Source organism: Lutzomyia longipalpis, chromosome 2, assembly GCF_024334085.1.
Source record: "Lutzomyia longipalpis isolate SR_M1_2022 chromosome 2, ASM2433408v1".
Classification (NCBI taxonomy): domain Eukaryota; kingdom Metazoa; phylum Arthropoda; class Insecta; order Diptera; family Psychodidae; genus Lutzomyia; species Lutzomyia longipalpis.
In genome coordinates, this window is record NC_074708.1 from 27149488 (window position 1) to 27170320 (window position 20833).

A 20833-nucleotide genomic window follows, 5' to 3' on the forward strand; every position below is an offset into this window, starting at 1 on the left:
AATCACAAAAAAACACAAAAATAAAAAATTTTCCGCGAAATTTCACGTCACCCCGAAAATTTCACTAAAGATTTCAACATTTAAAATCCCGTGTAGGTGGCGCTACGGACAAAAACATCCGAGGTCGCCGTCAAAGTGACAAACGCAACATTTTCGCATTTGAGTTGAGAAATTCCACGAGAAAAGACGCCCTAGAAAAAAACTGCGCTCTTGACAATTTGTGTGAAAATAATGATTTTTCATGGTGAAAAGTGGATGGTTTAACTGGAAAAGTGCAAACTGTGAGTGACTCTGCCTGCGGGGAGTGTTGTTTGGTGTTGCAAAAAGGCAAAAAGGACTGAAAATAAATAGAGAGAAAGGCGGCAGTGCAATGACTTTCCCAAAACTTCTACGACCAAGGCTGACGTCTCTGGGGCTCCTGTGTCTGCTCTCCATCTGCTTATGTCTCCAGTTGGACACTACTGCAGCTCAGGTGAGAATCCAGGGATCTTTCACCCCACAAAGGGGGCCCATTGAGACGCGCCAATTCATGTGGGAATGAGTTTTGGCGACAGACGGACTACTTGCGTCATTCTCAATTGATTTTCTTCCACGAGGTCAGACCCCCCTAGTTTTTTGCCCCCTCCCGGGCTTCCTGGACAATTATCCGGTCACCCCATAGGGAGGTCTGTGTCCTACTTTACATTTTTCCATGGAATTTAGAACACTTTCGTGCCACCAAAGCTCCCCATAATTGTTGTCTCCGCACTGAAACATTTTCTTTCCGGACTTGAGGAATAAATCCCTCCTGGAATGGCAGGCAAAAGAAATTCCATTTCCGCTCAAATGATTCAAAACACAAAGCCCATGAGATAAGATTGGAATGCGTTGCGGAGGTGGCTAGACTGGAATTCTTTTGCTCATTGAGAAGCTTTATTTACGGCGGAGTTTCATCTGACTCTTCTCGAATTGTCTGGGAGGCATTTCGGCTCTTCTGGGCATGAAAAATTCCTCAAGAAACTCTCAATTGTTCGCACTTTGCTGGCCAGAAGCTTCTGGAAGGTTTTGATGGTATTTTGGGAGGTGTTCAGTCATTGAGAAAAATGTATTCAGTGTGGAAAAGTAAAGTTGTATCAATGAATAGTCTGACTGAATTGAAGAGCTTTAACCCTTTCGCGTTTTTTGGGTCATACGCTGTCGTGAAACATTTTATTTTTTCAATTATTTATGAATTTAATTGTTTTTTCAAGTTAGAAAAGCATAAAATTCACGCAAAGAGGCCATAGAAGACGTTCTGAGTGAGAAAAGTCCTCTGAGAACATTCACAGAATAAATATCATAATAAAAGAGCGAATGTTTCAAAGGTTTTATGCTTCACGTTAGACGCGAAAGGGTTAAATGAAAAAAGAATAAGTTTTATTGTATTAGTTTATAAAAAAAATGTTCAGTTTAAAAAAAAATAATTTAATAAATTTTTGAATGAAAAAAAAATCATAAAAATCAATTTTTAATTTTAAAAAAAAGAAAGAAATTTAAGTTAACCCTTTGACGTCCATCATGAAACAAAAACATTGAAACATTTGCTCTTTTGTCATGATATTTATTCTATGAATGCTCTCTGAAGAAATGTTTCAAGCAAAACGTCTTCTTCGACTTCTTCTGCCTGAATTGAATGTTTTGCTAACTAGGAAAAACAATTGAATTCATAAAAAAATTTGCAAAATATAATGTTTCATGTTTGATCTACGTATGACTCAAAAAATGTGAAAGGGTTAATTTTAAAAGAAAGCCTAGAAAAGGTACAAAAATTCTCCTTAAAATCAAATAATTTCATGAAAAATTGTTGTTTTTTTATATTTGTAAAAAGCCTTTATAGTAGCAGTAGTAGTAGTAAAAAAAAATTAAAGATAATAAAGCAATTTAAAATTATTTAAACATCCTGTTAATGGAAATTCCCAATAAAATATCTCACAGCAGCTTAGTGATTGTTGGCTTTTTACGCTTATTAGCGCAAAATGTTCCTCTATTATTCCTCCTTTTGAATTTTCATTCCACTTATCAGACATTTTCTAATTGACCCGCATTGTGATTCTCTTCACCAAGTCTATTTTGGGCTCATCTCTTGAGGGAGTGAAAAAAAAAGCGAGCGAGTGGAGCAAATTCAATTAGCAAATGCCCAGCGAATGAAGATTTTTGCACAATGGTCATCTGTGGGAGACACAAACAAGTACAATGTGGTGTAGACCCTTCCCCGCAGCCTTTGTTGCGTCTGACCGATAAATTCTTGACGTCATACGATCGATTGCAAACGCCTCGCAGTGTCCAACCGACTTTTGTGCATGAATTTTAATAATAGCCTCATCATAATTTAATTTTTGGAGCGAAATCGCGCCGACGGATGCGCGTGGTGGTGCCGGGAGAGACATTTCGGGGAGTTCATCGATTGGGATCACCTTGAAAAGTCTCTCCCTGTGTGCGTCCCCAACGAAATTCCAGACAATGAAGGGCGAGCATAAATTCATGTGGTCAAACTAACCGCAGGGAGTCTCCACCTAAATCACAATTTGCATGAATTCTTTTTTAAGAACAATCTGCACTTGATTTTGCATGCCCAGACCATCCTTTGAAGCCATCCTTTGCGCTCTGACATTCAATATCAAAGAATTTTTATTTTATTCTGAGAATTTTATAGGAACGGAGATGAGCTTTGCTCGACGAAGAATTTTCTGCTGATCAAAGTGAGGAAAGAAATTCAATTAAAAAGTATATGACGACGGATGAGTCATTTTTATTGATTTTTCACGGAGCTTTCACTCACCCGATCGGTCAGAATTTCCTCATAATACCCCGTCAGCACGTCGCAAAAATTCAGCTGCCTCATTTTCTTGTTTCTCACATCAATAAAACACGCGCAATATGGGGAATGCATATTTTATTGGAAAAAATCATTTCTTCCTCCGCATTTTCAAGCCCCTCGAGGTGAAATTTTCCATTGAGCTCCACGTGCCAATTAAATCAACTCTCTGTGGGTATTGTGGGATCATCCTCAGATGTGCTTGATTTTCTTTAAGGCACAAATTACTCAAGAACTTCCTAATTTTCTTTGCCCCAATCAATTAATTTATATTACTTATACCCACTTCATTAAAACTTCCAGAATTTATTGGAAGGAACAGAGACGAGAAAAATTATCGAACCTTGAATTTCTTGATGATTTTTTTTGCACTAACACCTGTTGAAACTACCCGCATAAATAGATAGTCAACGTGATGGAGATAAAAGTCACTCAAAATTGCATTTTCCAATGAAAAATGGGCAAAACCCAGTCATTGTGCGCTCAGAAGAGTCTCTCGAAGTTTGTGAGAAATCTCCCAAGACATAAAGTCAAGAAATTGAGCGATAAGACCACACCGTATGAGTCATATTTTTCACAATAAGAAACTCGATAAGGCTGGCGTTTTATTTTGAATACCAAATGAGGGGGAATATGAAAATTAATTTCTCAGCAAAACATCCAGTTTTTTGCGCTAAAGCTGAGTGGAATTTTTGAAATTGTTTCAGCTGGAAAATTGAATTCTCATCATTTTATCAATTACAATTGTTGAATGTATTGAGAAATGATTAAAGGGAGTATTTTGTGGTATAAATGATAAAGGATAGAATTTTTGTCAATTTGCATGATTGAATTTCCTCAATAGATGGCGATAGTTTAGTATTTAATTTAATGTGCGACAGAATTGTAAGAGAAAATGGAAGTTTTTCAATTAAAGATCTTTGCGTGACTATTTCTGGTTTTAAATAAACAAGAATTTATTAAAATTTCCGCAATTTAGAGAATGGGGAATGTTTAAGAGTTGCAAGGAAAATTAATAAAACTTCTCAGCAAAAGTTATTTTAGTTCTTGACACTTCAAGATTTCTGGTTGAGATGCTCGGGGCAAAACTAAAAAAAAGGTCGCGACTTCCAGTGAATTTTTGATTTAAGGCCACACCGATGAATCACGAGCAGAATCATGCCTTCCTCGAGACTTACCTCAAAAGGCTAGCGCGTTCTGCAGATTCGTTGCTCTCATATAGATAAAAACAATGAGTTTTAGTGGCTCAGAATGATTTTCCACAATTCCTCAAAGCGATAGGGTGGAAAAAATTCAAGTATTTAATGATACTCATTAGATTTTAGCTGACGACTTTTATTAGTGTCACGATTCTCGCACAAAATGGTGTGTTTATCAAGAAAAACTTGCTCAGAAGAAAAAATTCCTAATTGTTCACCTCATTTGAACAAAGTCAAGCACACAGAGACATGAAGACTTTTGGAATTTTTGCCGTTTAAATAATTTCTCTGTTAGTTTATCTATTTCCATTTTGATTTTTGCATTTTTTAGAATAAATTTAAACACACAATCGCGAGACTTTAAACGCGGGTGATGGTGACTCAAAGCTCCCACCATTGCGTCATTTTAATCTTACAAATCCACGTGCGTTTGCAAGCATTTGCAATGCTCAAATACAGCAAAAAAAGCTCCGTGTCTGTGTGAAGAAAATATTGGTATAAAATAATAATACAAGCAGATATTTCAAATACCTTGAACAGAGCATTTTGGATCATACGACTATAGTTTTTTTTTCTCTCTTATTTATTGCTATTTCTACCTGGCCGAGAAATCGCATTTTGCGGTGGGGAGCATAGTTGCGTGTATATTTTGCAATACAACATAATGCTCAAGAGCTCATTTTGTGGTCAATGGAATGCATCTCCAAAATGGTTTGGCCTAAAACAACCTGCGCGCGAATAAAACTCAAATAGAAGCAAAGAAAAAACTTTTTTTCTTAATTTTTCTTCTTATAAATTCGCAAAACAACTTGCTAATTGAAAGTTCTGAAGCTGATAATGTGAAGAGTAAACATTTTATCATCGTCAGAAAGCTTTTTTTGGGCTCTCAGAAAAGTTTTGAGTTTTCTAGAAGAAGAAACTTTGCATGTGACTAAATATGCTTTTTTGTTTTATTACAAAGAGCTTTAATTACGCGAGTAATGACGAGTTGTTAACATTTCCGCAAAAATTCACGAGACAAAAATGTTGTGGTAGGTAATAAAATTATTCTACTTTAAAAGCTCTCTCTCTCTCTTTCTCGCTCTCTGTCTCAGTCTCTGAATTCATTATCATTTTCTATTTGTCTTGTTTAACGCTGAAAAAGCAAGAAAATATGGAAAATTCTACATTGTAATGCGACTAATGCTTTACATACATTGTACCGCACGTATGATTGTTTATGTTGCTCCTTCTTCGATCAATCAGAGTAAATAGAAGAATAAGTGCTATTTCGCCTTTGAAAAATGTCAAGAGAATTATTTCTTTTCGCGTTTTCTCATTTTTATGTGAAGTCCCCTATTTAATGGTGTAATGATGTAGTTAAACGACGTAAAAACATAACCTAAAATATTATAGTTCGTTAAAAGTTTGTAGTTTTGTGTGACTTAAAAATATCTTGTATTTTTATTTTTTAAATTATTAAAAATTTTCTCTGAAAAAGAAAATATTCTTCCAAGTTTTCTTTCGATGATCTTGATGTAATTGAAATTTTCTATCCACAGATGTAGAATTTATCACAGAATTTTTAATAGACTTTAGTTCTGTGACGATTGGAAAAAGTTTAATTGGCCACGGTGTCCAGTAAAATCCTTCAAGGGTTAAAGTAGTTTGATTATAAAATTACGCAGTATATTACGCACGCAAGTTTTAATACAGCTTGAGTGAGGTCCCTCAAAGATTTCTCTAGCAATTCAAGTAAATACGTAAGAAGCTCAAAAAGTAATAAGAAGTTTTTCTTTTACCTTCACGATTTTTTTCTCTTTCATGTGAATCAAATAAATCAGTATGTACGAAAATATAATTATGGACTATTCTTTCAAAAAGAAGTACGTAAATTAAAAGAGAAAACACCGCATTTGATTGAGAGGAAAAATTATTAGGTCAGTTTGTACGAAAATTTCATTCATCACTTCATTCAAAAAGTTTATAAAGTAAAAAGTGTGCCAAAATAATTGATTTTCTCTCGAAAATAATAATTTTTCACACAAGATGGAAACACTTCTTATTACTCAAACAAATATAAAGATGATTTTCTCAGAAAATTATTTCTCTGAGAAATATATTTATTTATGGTTCGGCAAGGGAGATGGAAGAAATTGTATTATAAAGCTTCAACAGCTTCAAATGGTTGAAGCAAATATTTACTAAACAAGAAATTCTTTCGAGAAAGTGAAGAATGTGAGAAATTTTTAAGGAAATATAATCATCTATTGGATTTTGTTCAATATATAATTCTTGTGGAGGAAATAAAAAGTTTTTATATGGAAGGAACGCTTCGATGCGCATAAAATGTTTAAGTAGAACGTCTATTTAATAGATGACGGATTTTCTAGACTGGAATACCTTGAGGTTTGTTTTTGAGAATCAAAAAAGGTTTTTGGTGGTTTATTGGAAATTAGAATATTCAATTAGGTCGCGTGGAGAACTTGAAAGTATTCAGCAAAGGAATTCGGATGTTGTTCAAGAAACTGCGCGGAATTTTTTTTTATTAAATTGAAACTCATATTTGACCATCTGTCTTGGAGAAGAAAATCTTTATTTGTTTTTTTTTTATTATTTTTTCGCCCATCGTAGACTTTATTCAGCAACACCTTCAATTTCTTCTTTATTGAATAAGAAAATTAAAATTACAATAAAGTATTTGAGCGTCTTTGAGCATTTTTTACGTCTCCAGATTTCCCTTGACATCTCTCCTTGCTGGAGTCGCCCTCACAGAGTCGCGTTGCATTCCAAAGTGAATCATTGCATCCACACAAACAATAAAAGTCAAATAGCACTAATTGAGGTTTCTTTTTTGTGTGGAGCATAAATCCTCCCAGAGTAGCCCCCCATGTTCGTGTGACTTTGAGAAATTGGCACACAGCGAGACCCTCCATCCCTGTCTTGAATTTTAATTCAATTTTCTGTCCAAAGCTCTTTACCATTTTTGCATACATAGTTTTTTTTGTCATTGTGAAGCTTTTCTCGAGCCAAAACTTATGTGTCCTCAGCACGGAAAATCCCCCAAGTGGTCAAGTTTAATTGCCTTTTGTACATTTACAAAATAATATTAAATTGTATTGATTTCTGTGCCTCATCCAACATTTTATGAGAAAAGAAATTTTCCGTAATGACCAAGAAAATGCACAACATTTGATTGAAGGATCAAGGATTCCCTCACATCAGGGATTAACTTTCACATCTATCACGACTCCTCATTTATTCATGAATGGTCTTGTTGAAATATTCAGAAGAAACATTAATTTAAACTGCATTGATTTTCTAATTTTATTTCTAAAATACTTTTCTTTCATTGTATGGCAACTTTTGTGCTTTTGATGGCGTGAAGGAGTAAAGAAAAACTCCAAGAGAATAGAATTGTTTCTTGAATAAATATTGATTTGATAAAATGGCCAACATGGTCACAGACGATAATATTGATAAATTAATTAATTTTTTGATAAACTTTAATGCATCAAAAGCATGGAAAGGCAAATGGAAAATAACTGAAAAAGAGATTTTATGAAGAAGAAAATTTGTTTTTTTTTGTTATATGCCTCTTGTGGGTATGCTGCATATGCTTCATGTTTATATGATTTAAATGCATAAGCTCCGAGGAATTAAACTTACTCCAGAGAAAACTATCCTAAAACGGTAACAGCATCATTTAACAAAGCTTTTCAAGATAATTTCTTTGAATTTCATTGTTTTTCAACAATAACGCCACAGAATTAGTAAAAGAAGAATCTGTAGAATTTTCTCAGCCAAATATAAAAAGAAAACAAATTAAATTCGACCGCTCTGATCTCTGTTATCCCAAATTAGACATCAAACAATGAGAAAACATTACAATGAAATGAAATAAAAGAAAGAATTTAAATAAAAAAGAAATTATTCTTATTATAAATTCTATCTCTCGCGCATTTCCACAAGGAGTTTGTGGTCAAGAAATTATTTATACGGCATGTGTGTGAGAAATAAAATCGCACGAGCTTCGTTGAAATTTGTTCATGAAGAATTTTCATTGTTTTCTCCCGGAAAGAAAAAGGCGCGGGAAGATATAAAAATTGATTTTGTAAACCAAAAATCGCACACACAAATAATATTATTTTGCAAACCGATCGATAGAATGTGTGAGTCATGATTTTGAGCAACACCAGCAAAATGTTTCTCTCTCTCGCGTCCAAAAACATAATTCTCACTCAGTTTTTGATTCACACACTATACGTCGACTTCACCTCGTGTGTACCCCCTTCTGACCCCGGAAAGGTGGCGGAACCATCGGGTGATGTAGGAGGAAATTGCACTTACAGCCATATCGTGACTTGAGGAAGGTTTTTTCTTTCTCTCTCGCTCTAATTTTCTCAGTCAGCTTCAAATATGGTTTTTAGTACGATGGAATTGGGAAATTGTGCATGGGCGGGATGGGGGAGGAAATTGTAGTATTTGTGTGTGCCAGGGGGGAGGCAGGAAGGGAGGGAGACGAACTATCCAAGGGTGGTTATGTGGGGAGTGTGACTTTGAAAAACTATGCGACGGCGCCCAGAGTCAGGGTCATTTCGGCGGCACAAGGCTCATGGTTTGAAATTTCAGTTGAATTTGCACGTCGAAGAGCTTTTTTTTTTGGCTTCCGTTTGATGGTTAGGATTTTGGGTTGGGTAACCTTTACGTCCAATTTGTGGCCTAACCCGTGAATGCCACATTCGTGTGGTTTTCCACATAGTTGTTGGAAAATAGAATTGTGGAAAGCTCAGAGAGGGGGAGAGAGTGAAAGAGTTTTTCTTTATTATTTTTTTCTTTTTCCTTCAATGTTGCGTGGAATCAACACAATTTGAAGAGGTGGAAGAAGAAAAAAAAATAGACGAGAACTTTGGAATAAAAAACTATGTATTTATTTCTAAAGAGCGTATTTGGTTTTCTTGAGTATTTTCCCAAATGGTTTTTCCCTCTAAGCTTAGAGAGACTTATATCGTGCCGCTCAGTGGAGCAAATCAAACAAAAAGGTATTTACGCAGACAAATCCAATGAACTTTTCCGCAACAGTTAGATAAACAATAAATAAATTATGTCAATACAATGGGTGGAGAGAACCCTAAAAAGAAGTCACAAATGATGATTAAAACTTCTTTGCTGATCTCACGTAATATTTTCGTGTAGCTTCTCTCATTCCACCTACGTTTTGTTTAACTATTTTGTCTACACAACAGATTAAAAATTCTTTTTTTTTTCCAATGATGAAATACATGCAAAAATAAACATTTCTTTACTCTTTCAATCATTGAATGATTAAATGCGTCGCAGAGGCGCAAAAACTGTGGAAGGTGCGATCATGCCACTGGAAAAACCTTTGTCTCACATTGAACCAAAAAATACGAAGAAGTCAACAATTGTGGCTTCTCGTTGACACGCAATTTTTCAATTTACTCCTTATAGCAATTTATGTATTCCCCCGCGAGAAGGGTATTGAGATTCATGTTGGCACTCTCGTGTGTTTCCCGTGGAGTGGATATCTCACACACAACTCTGTGATAAAATGCGACGGTAAAGCTACCGCAGGGAAAGCACACGAGGACTGTGCAAATTGACCTCTGTGTCTCGTTTAGATTGTATGATGACCTAAATATTAAAAAAAAAGTGAAAGAAAAAAAAGAGGTGATGAAGAAAGTTGACACAAAAATAATTCCCAAATGTCTCAAGGAAATATTCTAATGGGAGGGATTTAATGTTCTCAATGAAAAGTGCGTGTGTTCTATCAACAAAAGCATAATATTTCACAAGAAATTGGCGGGACTCTTTTAAAACAAAATAGAAGAGTCAAAGAGGAAGTAAAATTCAATGAGAAAATGTTCTTGATTAATTGCAGCGCATTTGCTTTGCTTTTTGATTTAATTCTTTGAGATTAAAATGTTGCGAAGAAGATACTTTCTGGGTGTTTGAGTCTTGATCTTGAATATTCTGAGAAAGTCAAAAGTTGTTTATTCTCATGCAGAAGTTTTCTTTGAGGATTATTCTCTTGATTGTTCTTAAGTTCTGTTAAAATTGTTTAGAGGCTTGGTGAAAATTCTCCATTAAAAATATTCTAAAGTCTTTCTGTTTATTTTGGATGCTAATAAACTATTCTTTATGACAAAAAAAGGATAGAAAAATCAATTTTTTTCTCTCAAAAATCGCCCAAAAAATTAGCCAAAGGAATGATTGAATATAAGAGCTGATTCCCATTGAGTTTAGGGAAATATTGTTTTAAAAATAAACCATCCACCAATGAAGCATAACAGCTTCTATGCTCAAGTGCTCTGTCCTTCCTCATCAACACGTGAGGATGATGGTTGTGATGGGATAACTTGGCATGGCGCCCAAGCTCTGTTGACAACAACAATTCATTCGCCCATACCATGCTGCAAATGTGCGGTGATGGTGTGTTTATGTGGGGAAATGGGGTACGGAAATTAAATAATCCAATTTATTTTTATGCCCAACGTGCTTTCTATTCAAATTGGTCTTAATGCCTTATTTCTTATTTTTTTCTTCATCTTTTTATTGCCACATTGTGTAGGTGACTACCCAGGAGAGTAACAACGCAACGGAGGGACAATGCGTTTGGTATGGTGTGTGCTTTGTGGATCCATTGACACAACATAAAAAATACTGCCCGTACAATGGTGCACCGAAGAAGTTGGATACAAAGGGTCAGGAAGCTCTGGCCAAATGGTGTGGGCATCTCCTTCAGGATGAAGGAACCTCAACGTGCTGTGATGTAGAAATGGTGAGTCTGTGAATGCTTGAAAATTGTATATTATGGCGCGGATAGGGTGCAGACACAAACGTAATGGGATAGAATTAAATTAACCCATCATCGGGCTGTATTTAATTTCAAACTCTCAATACAATGGCAACAATATGCGGCGTGTGGCGAATAAAAAGACCGAGAGAGAGAGACGAACAATGATGGGAAATTGTCTCATGAGAAGATGAACACGAAAAGTTCAGCACTTAATTCAATTTGTTGAGGTCAAATGGAGGGAAAATTGATTTGATTGAAGAACACACGGCGACGCGACGGGATTGCAAAATGCAGATTAAGACTGCAGAGGAACTTCCGCCTAAAAGTTTTCCTTCATTTGAATTTTCTTTGCAGATTGATACGTTAAATAAGAATGTGGAATTGGCTGCCAATTTCTTAAAGCGATGTCCGTCCTGTATGACAAATCTCGTAAAACATATGTGTGATTTTACATGCAGCAGAACTCAATCTGAATTCATTAATGTGATCAGCACGGAAAAAGGGGACAAAGGTAAGTCACACACAGAAAATTCCACCATAAAAAAATTCCAATTCCATTAAAATTTATTAGAAAACACTCTGCGTGCTTTTTTGCAATTTTGCCTTGCAAAAAGCTTTGCCGAAGGAAGAATAAAAAAAAATTAATTATAATTTTATTGATGCCTTTCTGCGCGCAGGGAAATACATGCTAATCCTCTGTGTTTCTGAATTTCTAAATTCTCTCTCATCATTCTACTAGAAAATTGACTTTCAAAAATATATAAACGAGAGATAGAGACACATTTACACGGAATTTCACGTAATACATTCCTTTTTGCGAATTAAATATAAATGATGGAAACTTCCTCGCAACTCTAAGGATCAAAACACTCTAAAACCCTCTCAACACAACCAAGCCCCTTAACATTTTCCTCGAAATAAATGCCATTTTCCCATTAATACCCAAACTGGAAAATCCCCCGAGTTCAAAGTTCATGGAACTTTGTTGAAAAAGGATCCAATTCAAATGGGAAATCCTCTCCTTTAGCTATATTTAATACCTTCCTCATCACACAGCAATGGACTCTCTCCCAGTCGGCACAAAAGGTCATTATAAAGTCTAATGTGCCGAAAATGATCGTTAGAATAACGTTGATTATTCGTCAAAAATAAGTCATTTTACGTGATAATGGGGAATAAAAAAGACCCACGTTGAAAGTCAGTACACCGTCAGAATAACGTTGTTGGAAGAAATTTCTGACCTTTTTCTTACGTTGTACTGACCTTTAAAATTTGAGACCAAAAAGGGAAATTTTTGACATGGCATCTCAAAAAAAATTTCCCAAACATATTTCTCTCTCTAGCATACATGGTAGCATAGGATAATGGTGTCTTCTCTATTTCCCTACCAATATACCATATTTATTAATATGGTATATTTTACAAGGAATATTTATAATTTTTTTTCGAAATTTCCTATATCTCAAATTTATATGCCGAAACACTTTACCGTCGCAAATAAGTCAAAAAGAACCTAAAATGGACCTTTCATTAAAAATTAATTATTTTTTATAAAAATTTTTGAAATATTTCTGATGATGGAAAATAGACTTTGCCTTTACTGCTTATTTAAAATGTCTTAGACATCCTTCCTATTGCTTAAAATGCTGACCCGGCTTGATTCAAAGGCAATTAAATATCCTGAATTTCGCTATAAAAATTATTGATACTCCCGGACACTTAAATCTACGCCATATCTCGTAGCTTAAAAATTTTTGTCACATATATTGTATTTGGCCGAAACGTTAAAATGAACAAAATGATATATAATGTAGAGGAAAAAGAGCTTTTTTTTATAAATTTTATTAGGTATATTTTTTTTAAATAGATATCATATATTTGTATATCAAAAAGCAAAGTGTGCATCAGTAAATTATTTTATGTAAAACGAAAACATATTAAATGCGATCAAATTAAATATTACTTAATCTTCAAGGAAACCAAGTTTTTACCTGAACCCATTTTCTCAGAAATATTTCTTTAAAAGTGTGTACCCAAAATGAAAACAGCCTAATACATTTTGTCTTATACGGATTATGACCTGCAAGCCTGCAATAAACATTTAAGAGATAAGGAGAGCAACCCTTGTAAACTGCAAAACAAGGGCAATTAAATTGCCTACCTGGGAATAATTTAGGGTTTTTAAGGACCTTAAATATTTATTTTGAAAAGAAAAATGTGAGATTTGGCAATTAAAGTTTATGCAATACATTATATGTACGTTAATGTATTTTTTCTCTTATTCTAGAAAAAAAAACTTGAAATAAATTGTAGGAAAATATTGCAAGAATTTGATAAAAGTCATTTCTATCAAATGATCTTATGGGTCTAATAGAAAAAAATATTTTTGTGATCTTTTTTATTGAAAAGAAAACAGATTAATTATTCTTAATTTTGTGCTCGCGACAGGTTTACATTTGAATCTTAAGAAATTCTATGCGGATTTCCTTACGTTTGGATGTCCCTTTTTGAACGCTTGTTTTCTCTTAGGGAATTTTTGAAATGGTCTTCCAAGGCACCTACGTACAATCTTGGTCACCCGCATAAGCATTCTTCCCTATTGTTATATGACATGCGCGAAATACTAAAATAGCGGCAATAAATGACGAATTTCTTAATGAACAAGACCTGGCGCACCCTCATTATGATCTCCTTTAACGATTTCATTGATCATTTTGCTCATTTTTATTGATTTATTCAAGAAAATCGTGAAAAACCTAAACCAAAACAAACGCCTGTCAAAGGTCAAAAGAAGAGTGCAGAAATACAAAAAAGAAATATCCCACGCAGTCTTTCTCTTTCTGTCTCTTCCTCAACACCAAAGGTTGGTGGAGGGTAAGTATACTTACGGTATTCTGACGTTGAGATTTCGGCAGGAATTTTGGCCAAAGTTGATGGAGGGTCAGAAATTTTGTGCTTTCTTACGGTATACTGACGTTGTTAGGGAAGAAATTGAAAGTATATTTTTATATAATAAATGAGATTCTTCTGGTCAAAAAAGCTTCTAAAACGATTTGCTCTCTTTCAAACAATCATTTTAATGCATTTATATGCCATTTTAATTAGTTTTTGATGATAGAAAAAATGATTGATTTTTCATCTCACTGACCTTTAATGACTTACTTCTGACGATATTCCAACGTTTACACAAAAAATTGAATTTTAGCGAAAAAATTGAAGTAAATAAAGCAAAAACGTCTTTTAATAGCTTTTTGATCATCTACAAATAGAATTGTAATGTTTTAATGACTAAAACTTTGATTTCTGAAAAATGACTAAAAATGCCTCAATTTTTACTGACTTTACTTACCAAATAATAACGTTATTCTGACGTTAGAATTTAGTAAGCTAATGACGAAATTTTGACCATTTTTTACGATAATCTAACGTTATTATAACGTTAATAAATAGTAAGTAAAGTCAAAGTTATTATGTGTTAGCTGGGCTATAACGATGCACTCGTGACCTCGCAAATTCATGCTTTCAATGCGAAAAACCAACCCCAAAGTTTAATAAATGAGCAAAAGAGATGATGAACGAGAGAGAAAGAGAGAGATGAATTGAAGAAAAGTTCACCAAACATGCTTCTCATTGAATAAAGTTTTGAATGTTAAAATCTCGCACGGAAGATGTCAAAGACATGGAGAAATTTGAGATTCATTCCCCGGCAAAAGTTTCGAATTATATTTATTCTTGATGTGCGATGAGAAGAAGTTTTGGATCAAAAGCAAACATTTTGGTTGCGGGAGGGATTTGCAAACAAAAATTATGGTACATCAAGTACACCTCAGAAGGTGAAGCTTTGACACTAAAGGTCAAATTTTGATTCATTTTAAAGAAATCTCAGAGTAGCTTCCTATTACCTTTTGGGGATTTCTTTTGTGCAATTGAAGAATTCTTTGGAATAAGAATAAAGCTATAGAAATGAAAGTTGTGGAGGAGCTTTGAAGTTTTTAATTTTTATCATAAAAGAATGAATTAATACAGATAAGTCCAGGATTTTTTTTTAAATATTTTTTGCGAAGTATGACTTCAAAATTGATTAAAAAATTTAATTCTTTATTAAAAATTATTAAAATTTGATATTCCTTAAAAGTTTTAACAATTCATTTTAAAGGTCAAAAGGAGAAAAGGTCTCCGTCCGGTGAACGTAAGTAAAAAAAAAAGATTTTTCAGCAAAAAAAATGAAAAATCTCTGGCGCTCACCGGACGGAGACCTTTTCTCCTTTTGACCTCTAAACTTTTACGCCAGACTCACTTAATTAATTCCTTTTAACATAATTCATTTTACTTTTAAGAAAATATGATCCTTAAAGTTAAAAATTTAGAGGATAGGTATCTCTATTTTTTAAGCAAAAAGAAAAGGTTATTGGTTTTTTTTTTATTTTCAACTAAGAACAAATAAATAGAGTCAAATAAAATAAAGAAAGCTCAAACTAAAAAAAAATAACTTAATTAAATACCAAAAATATTTTATAAAAAAAATAACTCTAATTAAAATCCAGAAAAATATCCAAAGATAATAAAAATAAACGTCGCGGTACAACATATTTTTTTCTACTTAAAAAAGTAAAAAAAAGAAACGTTTTAAACAATTTTAAATCTTTTATTAAAAACATTTTTTTTTACAAAATTTTAAATAAATGAAATTGCCAATTAAGCACAGTCTATTGTATGTAGTTAATAACCTACATGAATAATAAAAAAAAAACGGAAATTCCAATCAAAAGAAAAACTTTGTTTACGTTTAAAATCTTTAATCATTTTTTTTTTTACAATAAAATACAAATCCTTTTCAGACGTAAACAATTAAAAAAAAAAAATTAATGATAGTCTCTGAGGTTCATTAAAACGTAGTGAAAATAATTAAAATAAATACCTACCTAGGTACTTAATTAATCCTTTTATTTTTTTTTTTCATAAAGCAATTGAGGTGATAAAACGTAAAAAAATTCTGGGAAATTGCTTTTATTTAAAATGAAAAATAAAATTAATTGAGATATTTTCAATTTAATATTTTTTTATTGAAAACTGAATTTTTAATGTAAAACAATTTGGTTTTATGTTCTACCCAACAATTTGAACATTTTGTGTAATAAATATTAATTTATTAATATTGAATGAACAACAATACCGAATGGAAAATTGAATTTGAAACTTTAATAAAGGTAGATGGATATGAGAAGAGTTCAAAGCAACTACTAAAGAACTTTTCTTATTATCTATATGATGTATAGCATTGCTATATAATTATTTTTAGAGGTCACACACATGCATTAATGTTTAATTTTATTAAGTGACGTACATGAAAGTTTTTTCTTCTTTTTTGATATGAGAAAACTGCGCGTGATAAAATTGTCCCAGATGGGGGTGTTTTCCAGGAAATTCGTTGAAATTACATTAAATCCCTCGCACATCAAAGTTCTTTCATTTCAATGCAAATATGTAACTCTATGAAAGCTCTCTCTAGGGTGGTATGCATAAATTCTCGTTATACAAACAAATATTTAGTTGATGTACCACCTACGCGTTGAATTTATCAAGTTTTTTTCATTGCATTTCATCTTTGTTTTTCATCTTGTCTACTGCAGAATTTTGTTGATGAGAAAATCAATATTCTTTTCACAAAGCTCTATAATTTCGTTTATATAAGTAGAATAGAATGAAAGTAGCGAAATTCTTTTTCATCAAAAGAAAACACTCGAATAAAAGAAGACTCCCCAGCATGACTTTCACTTGAAATTGTAGGAGAAAAGTGGAAAATTGAAGAGTGTTTGTAAGTAAAATTGTAATCTAAGAATAGACTTTTTTGTTGAAATATGCAGATAGAGGATAAATATTATTTTTGGGGAAGTTGTTGCCAAAAAGGTTTATTAATAGTCCAACACGAGAAGAATACAACAACACCAAAAAGATGAGAAAAGAGGATTCACTTGTTGAGTGAGTTGGAGGATTTTTTGGAGGCGCGCAGAAAGCTAATTTGCAGGCCTATGAAGAAAATAAAAAAATGCGACCAATATTCCGTCAAGACTGACCTTGCGGCGTGGAAAAATGTGTTCAGTGTGGAAAACATTTGCCACACAGAGCTTTTTTTTATTTTTCATTCTCGCTTCATTCACACAATTTTATCTCTCTACATGTCTCGCCTTGATATTGGCTTGAAAATCAATATAAGATTCCTCTATGCGAGGAAATGAGCGAATAAAATGCAATTATAACTTTACACATTGCTTCTTTTTTCTTCTCTTCCATCGCCCACAGGGGAGTACATCACAGAAGTTGATCTTCATATAACTGAACAATATATGAATGGCACCTTCAGTTCCTGTTCACAAGTAAGTCTTCCCTCTATATTAACTACGCATTGTTTTGCATCACTAAATACCTACAACGCGAGCTTTTAATGTTTACAAAGAATGTGTTTTGAAGCAAACTTAATTTTGTGGCGACGTAAACAGACACAGAAGAATTTTTAAGAGCGATTGTCTATACGAAGATATAGATGCCCGCGAATTCCAATAAAAATTCCGGATATGAGTTTTTTTTCGTGTGATGGTTATGTGGAATTTTTAGGAGATATAGAAGCATTTGGGGGTGATTAAAATTTTATAGGCAACCATGAGCTTCTTTTTTTTTTGCATTTTGCACCAAAGAATTTAAACACAAAATGTTTGTAATTAATTTTATTAGATTTACCTTGAAAATTATGATTGGAACCATTGGACCATTGCAAACAAAAATATCTCCTGTGAATTATATTTATAAATATCCAGGAAAATTGTCCTGTGAGAGGAAATGTGTCTAAATGCGGACTTCAAGGAAGGAGAAATTGAGCAATTTCTCATTTTCATGGCTTGAAAATGTTATTTTATTGTTATTTATTTCTAAGAATTCCTATTGGAAATGTTCAAGAATATATTTTAACCTTTCTTTGAACTTTATTTCTTGACTGGAAAATTAAAATGGGGGTTGTTAAATATATTTTATGTTGCTTTTAAAGGGCAAAGAGCTAACCGAATATATATAAATATTTAGGGGAACGTGGCCCGATTCGGACCTCAAAAGGTCCATGCAGAATGAGAAAAAATGGTATAAAATAAAAAGCAATATTTTTAAATTTTGTAGTATTTTAAAGCCCATTTAACTCTGCTCTTTCTGCTCTTTATAATAATGGATTTAAAAAGGTCTTTAGAGGTCCTAATTGGGCCACGTTCCTCTAATATTTTATAAACTTTGAATATTTCAACAAATTCTTGTCTTATTTTTATTAAAACACTTAAAACTTTTCTTTAGACGATAATTCCTAAAATAATGAATGCCTGATGAAGCAAGTTAATCATCTTCGAAATATCTTTATAAATATACATTAAGGGGGGTCTCTTTTGAGAGCTGATGAAATTCAATGTTTTTATTTTTCTTGAGGTTTTTCTTAAACTTGGTTTTCAAATGTTGGTCACATTTGAAGACTTATTATTGAAGAGTAAGAAAATCACTTTCCGCCATCTTAGGTGCGACGCCATCTTGAGATTTTGCTCAAAACACAAAGGTAGGTTTTTCTCAGGATCTACTGGATGGATTTTGATGGGGTAAAAAGGATTTTGATGGGGGCTGAGAAAAGTGGAAAAATGTGACTTTTTTCAGATATTTTTGACGTTTTTTCACTTTTCTCAGCCCCAGAACGGAAATTCAAAATTCCGCTACATCAAAATCTGCATTCGTATTTCCCCTTTCATTTGCTTTTTACCCCATCAAAATCCATCCAGTAGATCCTGAGAAAAACCTACCTTTGTGTTTTAGGGCTGTTCTGTGGAAAAGTCGGAAAATCCCAAGATGGCGTCTCATCTAAGATGGCGAAAAGTGATTTTCTTACACTTCAATAATTAGGCTACAAATGTAACCAACATCGGAAAACCAAGTTTAAGAAAAACCCCCAAAAATTGCAACATAAAATATGTGTTAACTCTAACAATTTTCCCAAGAGACCCCCCTTAAATAACTTCCTTTAACGTCAAAGATTTTTATTGAACTTTAATTATCTTTTTAATAAAAAAAATATAATTGAAGATAATTCCTGAAATATTGAAAGCCTGATGAATCATCTCCGGAATGTCTTGAAAAATAAATAAATCATGATTAAAAAAGAAATAAAATCGTGAATTTACCTCTGAAATAAGCTTTTAATTGCCCTCTATTCTTGTTTTCTATTTTTTTTAAAAATATTTTTTACGCTTCATAAAACAATTTCAAGTAAAAAATTCCTAATAAATATTTTGTAAGAAAAATAAATTTGGCCATTTTAGACACAATTTCCCACGTTTAAATTATTTAATACACGTTCCTAAGGAAGTCAGTTTAATTACTTATCTTATGGAATTTTTCTTCCATGATTAGGGGATTCACCTCAAATAAAACAATCGATGAAAAAGAAATGATTGCCCCTCTTAAAAATTCATCACACCCAAAGTTAGTTAGTTATTTCTTTATCAGAAGGGTGATGTAGGGAGGAAGCAAGGAATTGATACAGAAAAGTGGTAAAGATAAGATAGCGTCAAACACCTGGAAACTAATGACGCGCAAAACTTTTTACAGGTGTCTGTCCCATCAACGGGTCAATTGGCCCTGGATTTGATGTGTGGCGAGTATGGGGCAAGTCGCTGTAGTGCAAAGAAGTGGTTTCACTACATGGGCGACGAAGAGGGGAATACGTATGTTCCCTTCCAGATAAACTACATCGGGCAGGCGGACAATCGAACCGTGAATGGGTTCACGCCACTCGATCCCGAAGTTGTGCCATGCTATCGGGGTTTGAATGCCAAAACACCGGCATGTGCGTGCGCCGACTGCGAGGATTCGTGCCCCAAACCACCGCCCGTCCCACCAAAACCCGAACCCCTAAATGTCCTCGGACTCGACGCCTACGCCCTGGTCATGCTGATTGTCTTTATCCTCGGTACGGGACTCTTTCTCATCGGTGTCTGCCTCTTCCCATCGCGTCCAGGTAAGAAGTCGTCAAACTTTTCATCTTCATTTTCCTATAAAAAAATCCTTTTGCCCCTTTTGTCCTACAAACTCAACGCGTGGCGAGGCAGCTAAACTAGCCATATACCTGCCCCTGCCTCCAACGTTAACCCCCTCGCGTACTAATACATATATTATTTATTTTTAGCCACACTAAACATCGTGTTTATAGTTTTCTATTTATAACTTCTTTTCCGTTTTTTTTTCGAGTGCGAATTGGCAATACAGAAACACAGTCCAATATTATTTGACTACTCTACAACACCCAAAACAGAGAGACCTACCAGAGTCGTCATGAGAATAATATTTTTCTTATTTTTTTTATTAACTCCCAAAGGGTATTAACATAAGAGAGTGAAAAGCAAAGAGAAATATTCATAAAGCGGCACTGTGTAATTGAGATGAGAGGCAATTTCAATCGTCTTTTGCAAATTACTAAACTCCATCACGTGTTTCCGTTCACATTTCCTCTCGGCTGCTTTCCCCTGCCCCCAATACGCGGGTTTTTTGTTCCATAGGCAAATAGAGAGATTTTCTTATCATTTTCACTTGTAAAACGTGCTTTTTTTGCAAATAGCATGGTGTGAGAAAATTAAATAGATTAAATGGGATTTAAGAGAGATGGGAGTCAATGATCGAAAATGCATTTGATGGGTGGAAAAAAAATCTCTAAAGAAGATAAATTGGTTCGATTTTGTGTCACACATCGAGTTACGATTTGGGAGATGTTTATATATGAGACAGGGTGTCCTGGTAAAGGTGTTTAAAATTAAGGAAATAAAGAAAATTAATTTTAGTTGATTTAAATTTGTTTTTATGTTTTTATGTGTTGCCTTAGCGCTAATACAGATATTTTAGCTATTAAACATTGGGTGAAATTTGCTGTACAGACAGACTTAAGATTCCTTGAGAAAGACTTAAGTTTTTCTTAAGATTCTTAATGTT

The 20833-nt window shown here is 33.6% G+C and overlaps 1 protein-coding gene across 4 annotated transcripts in view; it reads left to right on the forward strand.

Moving 5' to 3' along the window:
• Positions 1 to 135: 135 nt before the first annotated feature.
• LOC129789830 (NPC intracellular cholesterol transporter 1) overlaps positions 136 to 20833 on the forward strand; it is a 41665-nt gene continuing 20967 nt past the window's right edge. For 3 of the 4 annotated variants that reach the window (XM_055826886.1, XM_055826887.1, XM_055826885.1), the window contains exons 1-5: positions 148 to 472; positions 10604 to 10813; positions 11186 to 11342; positions 17132 to 17205; positions 19460 to 19868. In XM_055826886.1, coding sequence (XP_055682861.1) covers positions 371 to 472; positions 10604 to 10813; positions 11186 to 11342; positions 17132 to 17205; positions 19460 to 19868 — 952 coding nt within the window. In that variant the 5' untranslated portion in view covers positions 148 to 370. Of the gene's footprint in view, positions 473 to 10603; positions 10814 to 11185; positions 11343 to 17131; positions 17206 to 19459; positions 19869 to 20833 lie in introns of all 4 variants that reach the window. The other variant, XM_055826884.1, reaches the window with a different exon arrangement.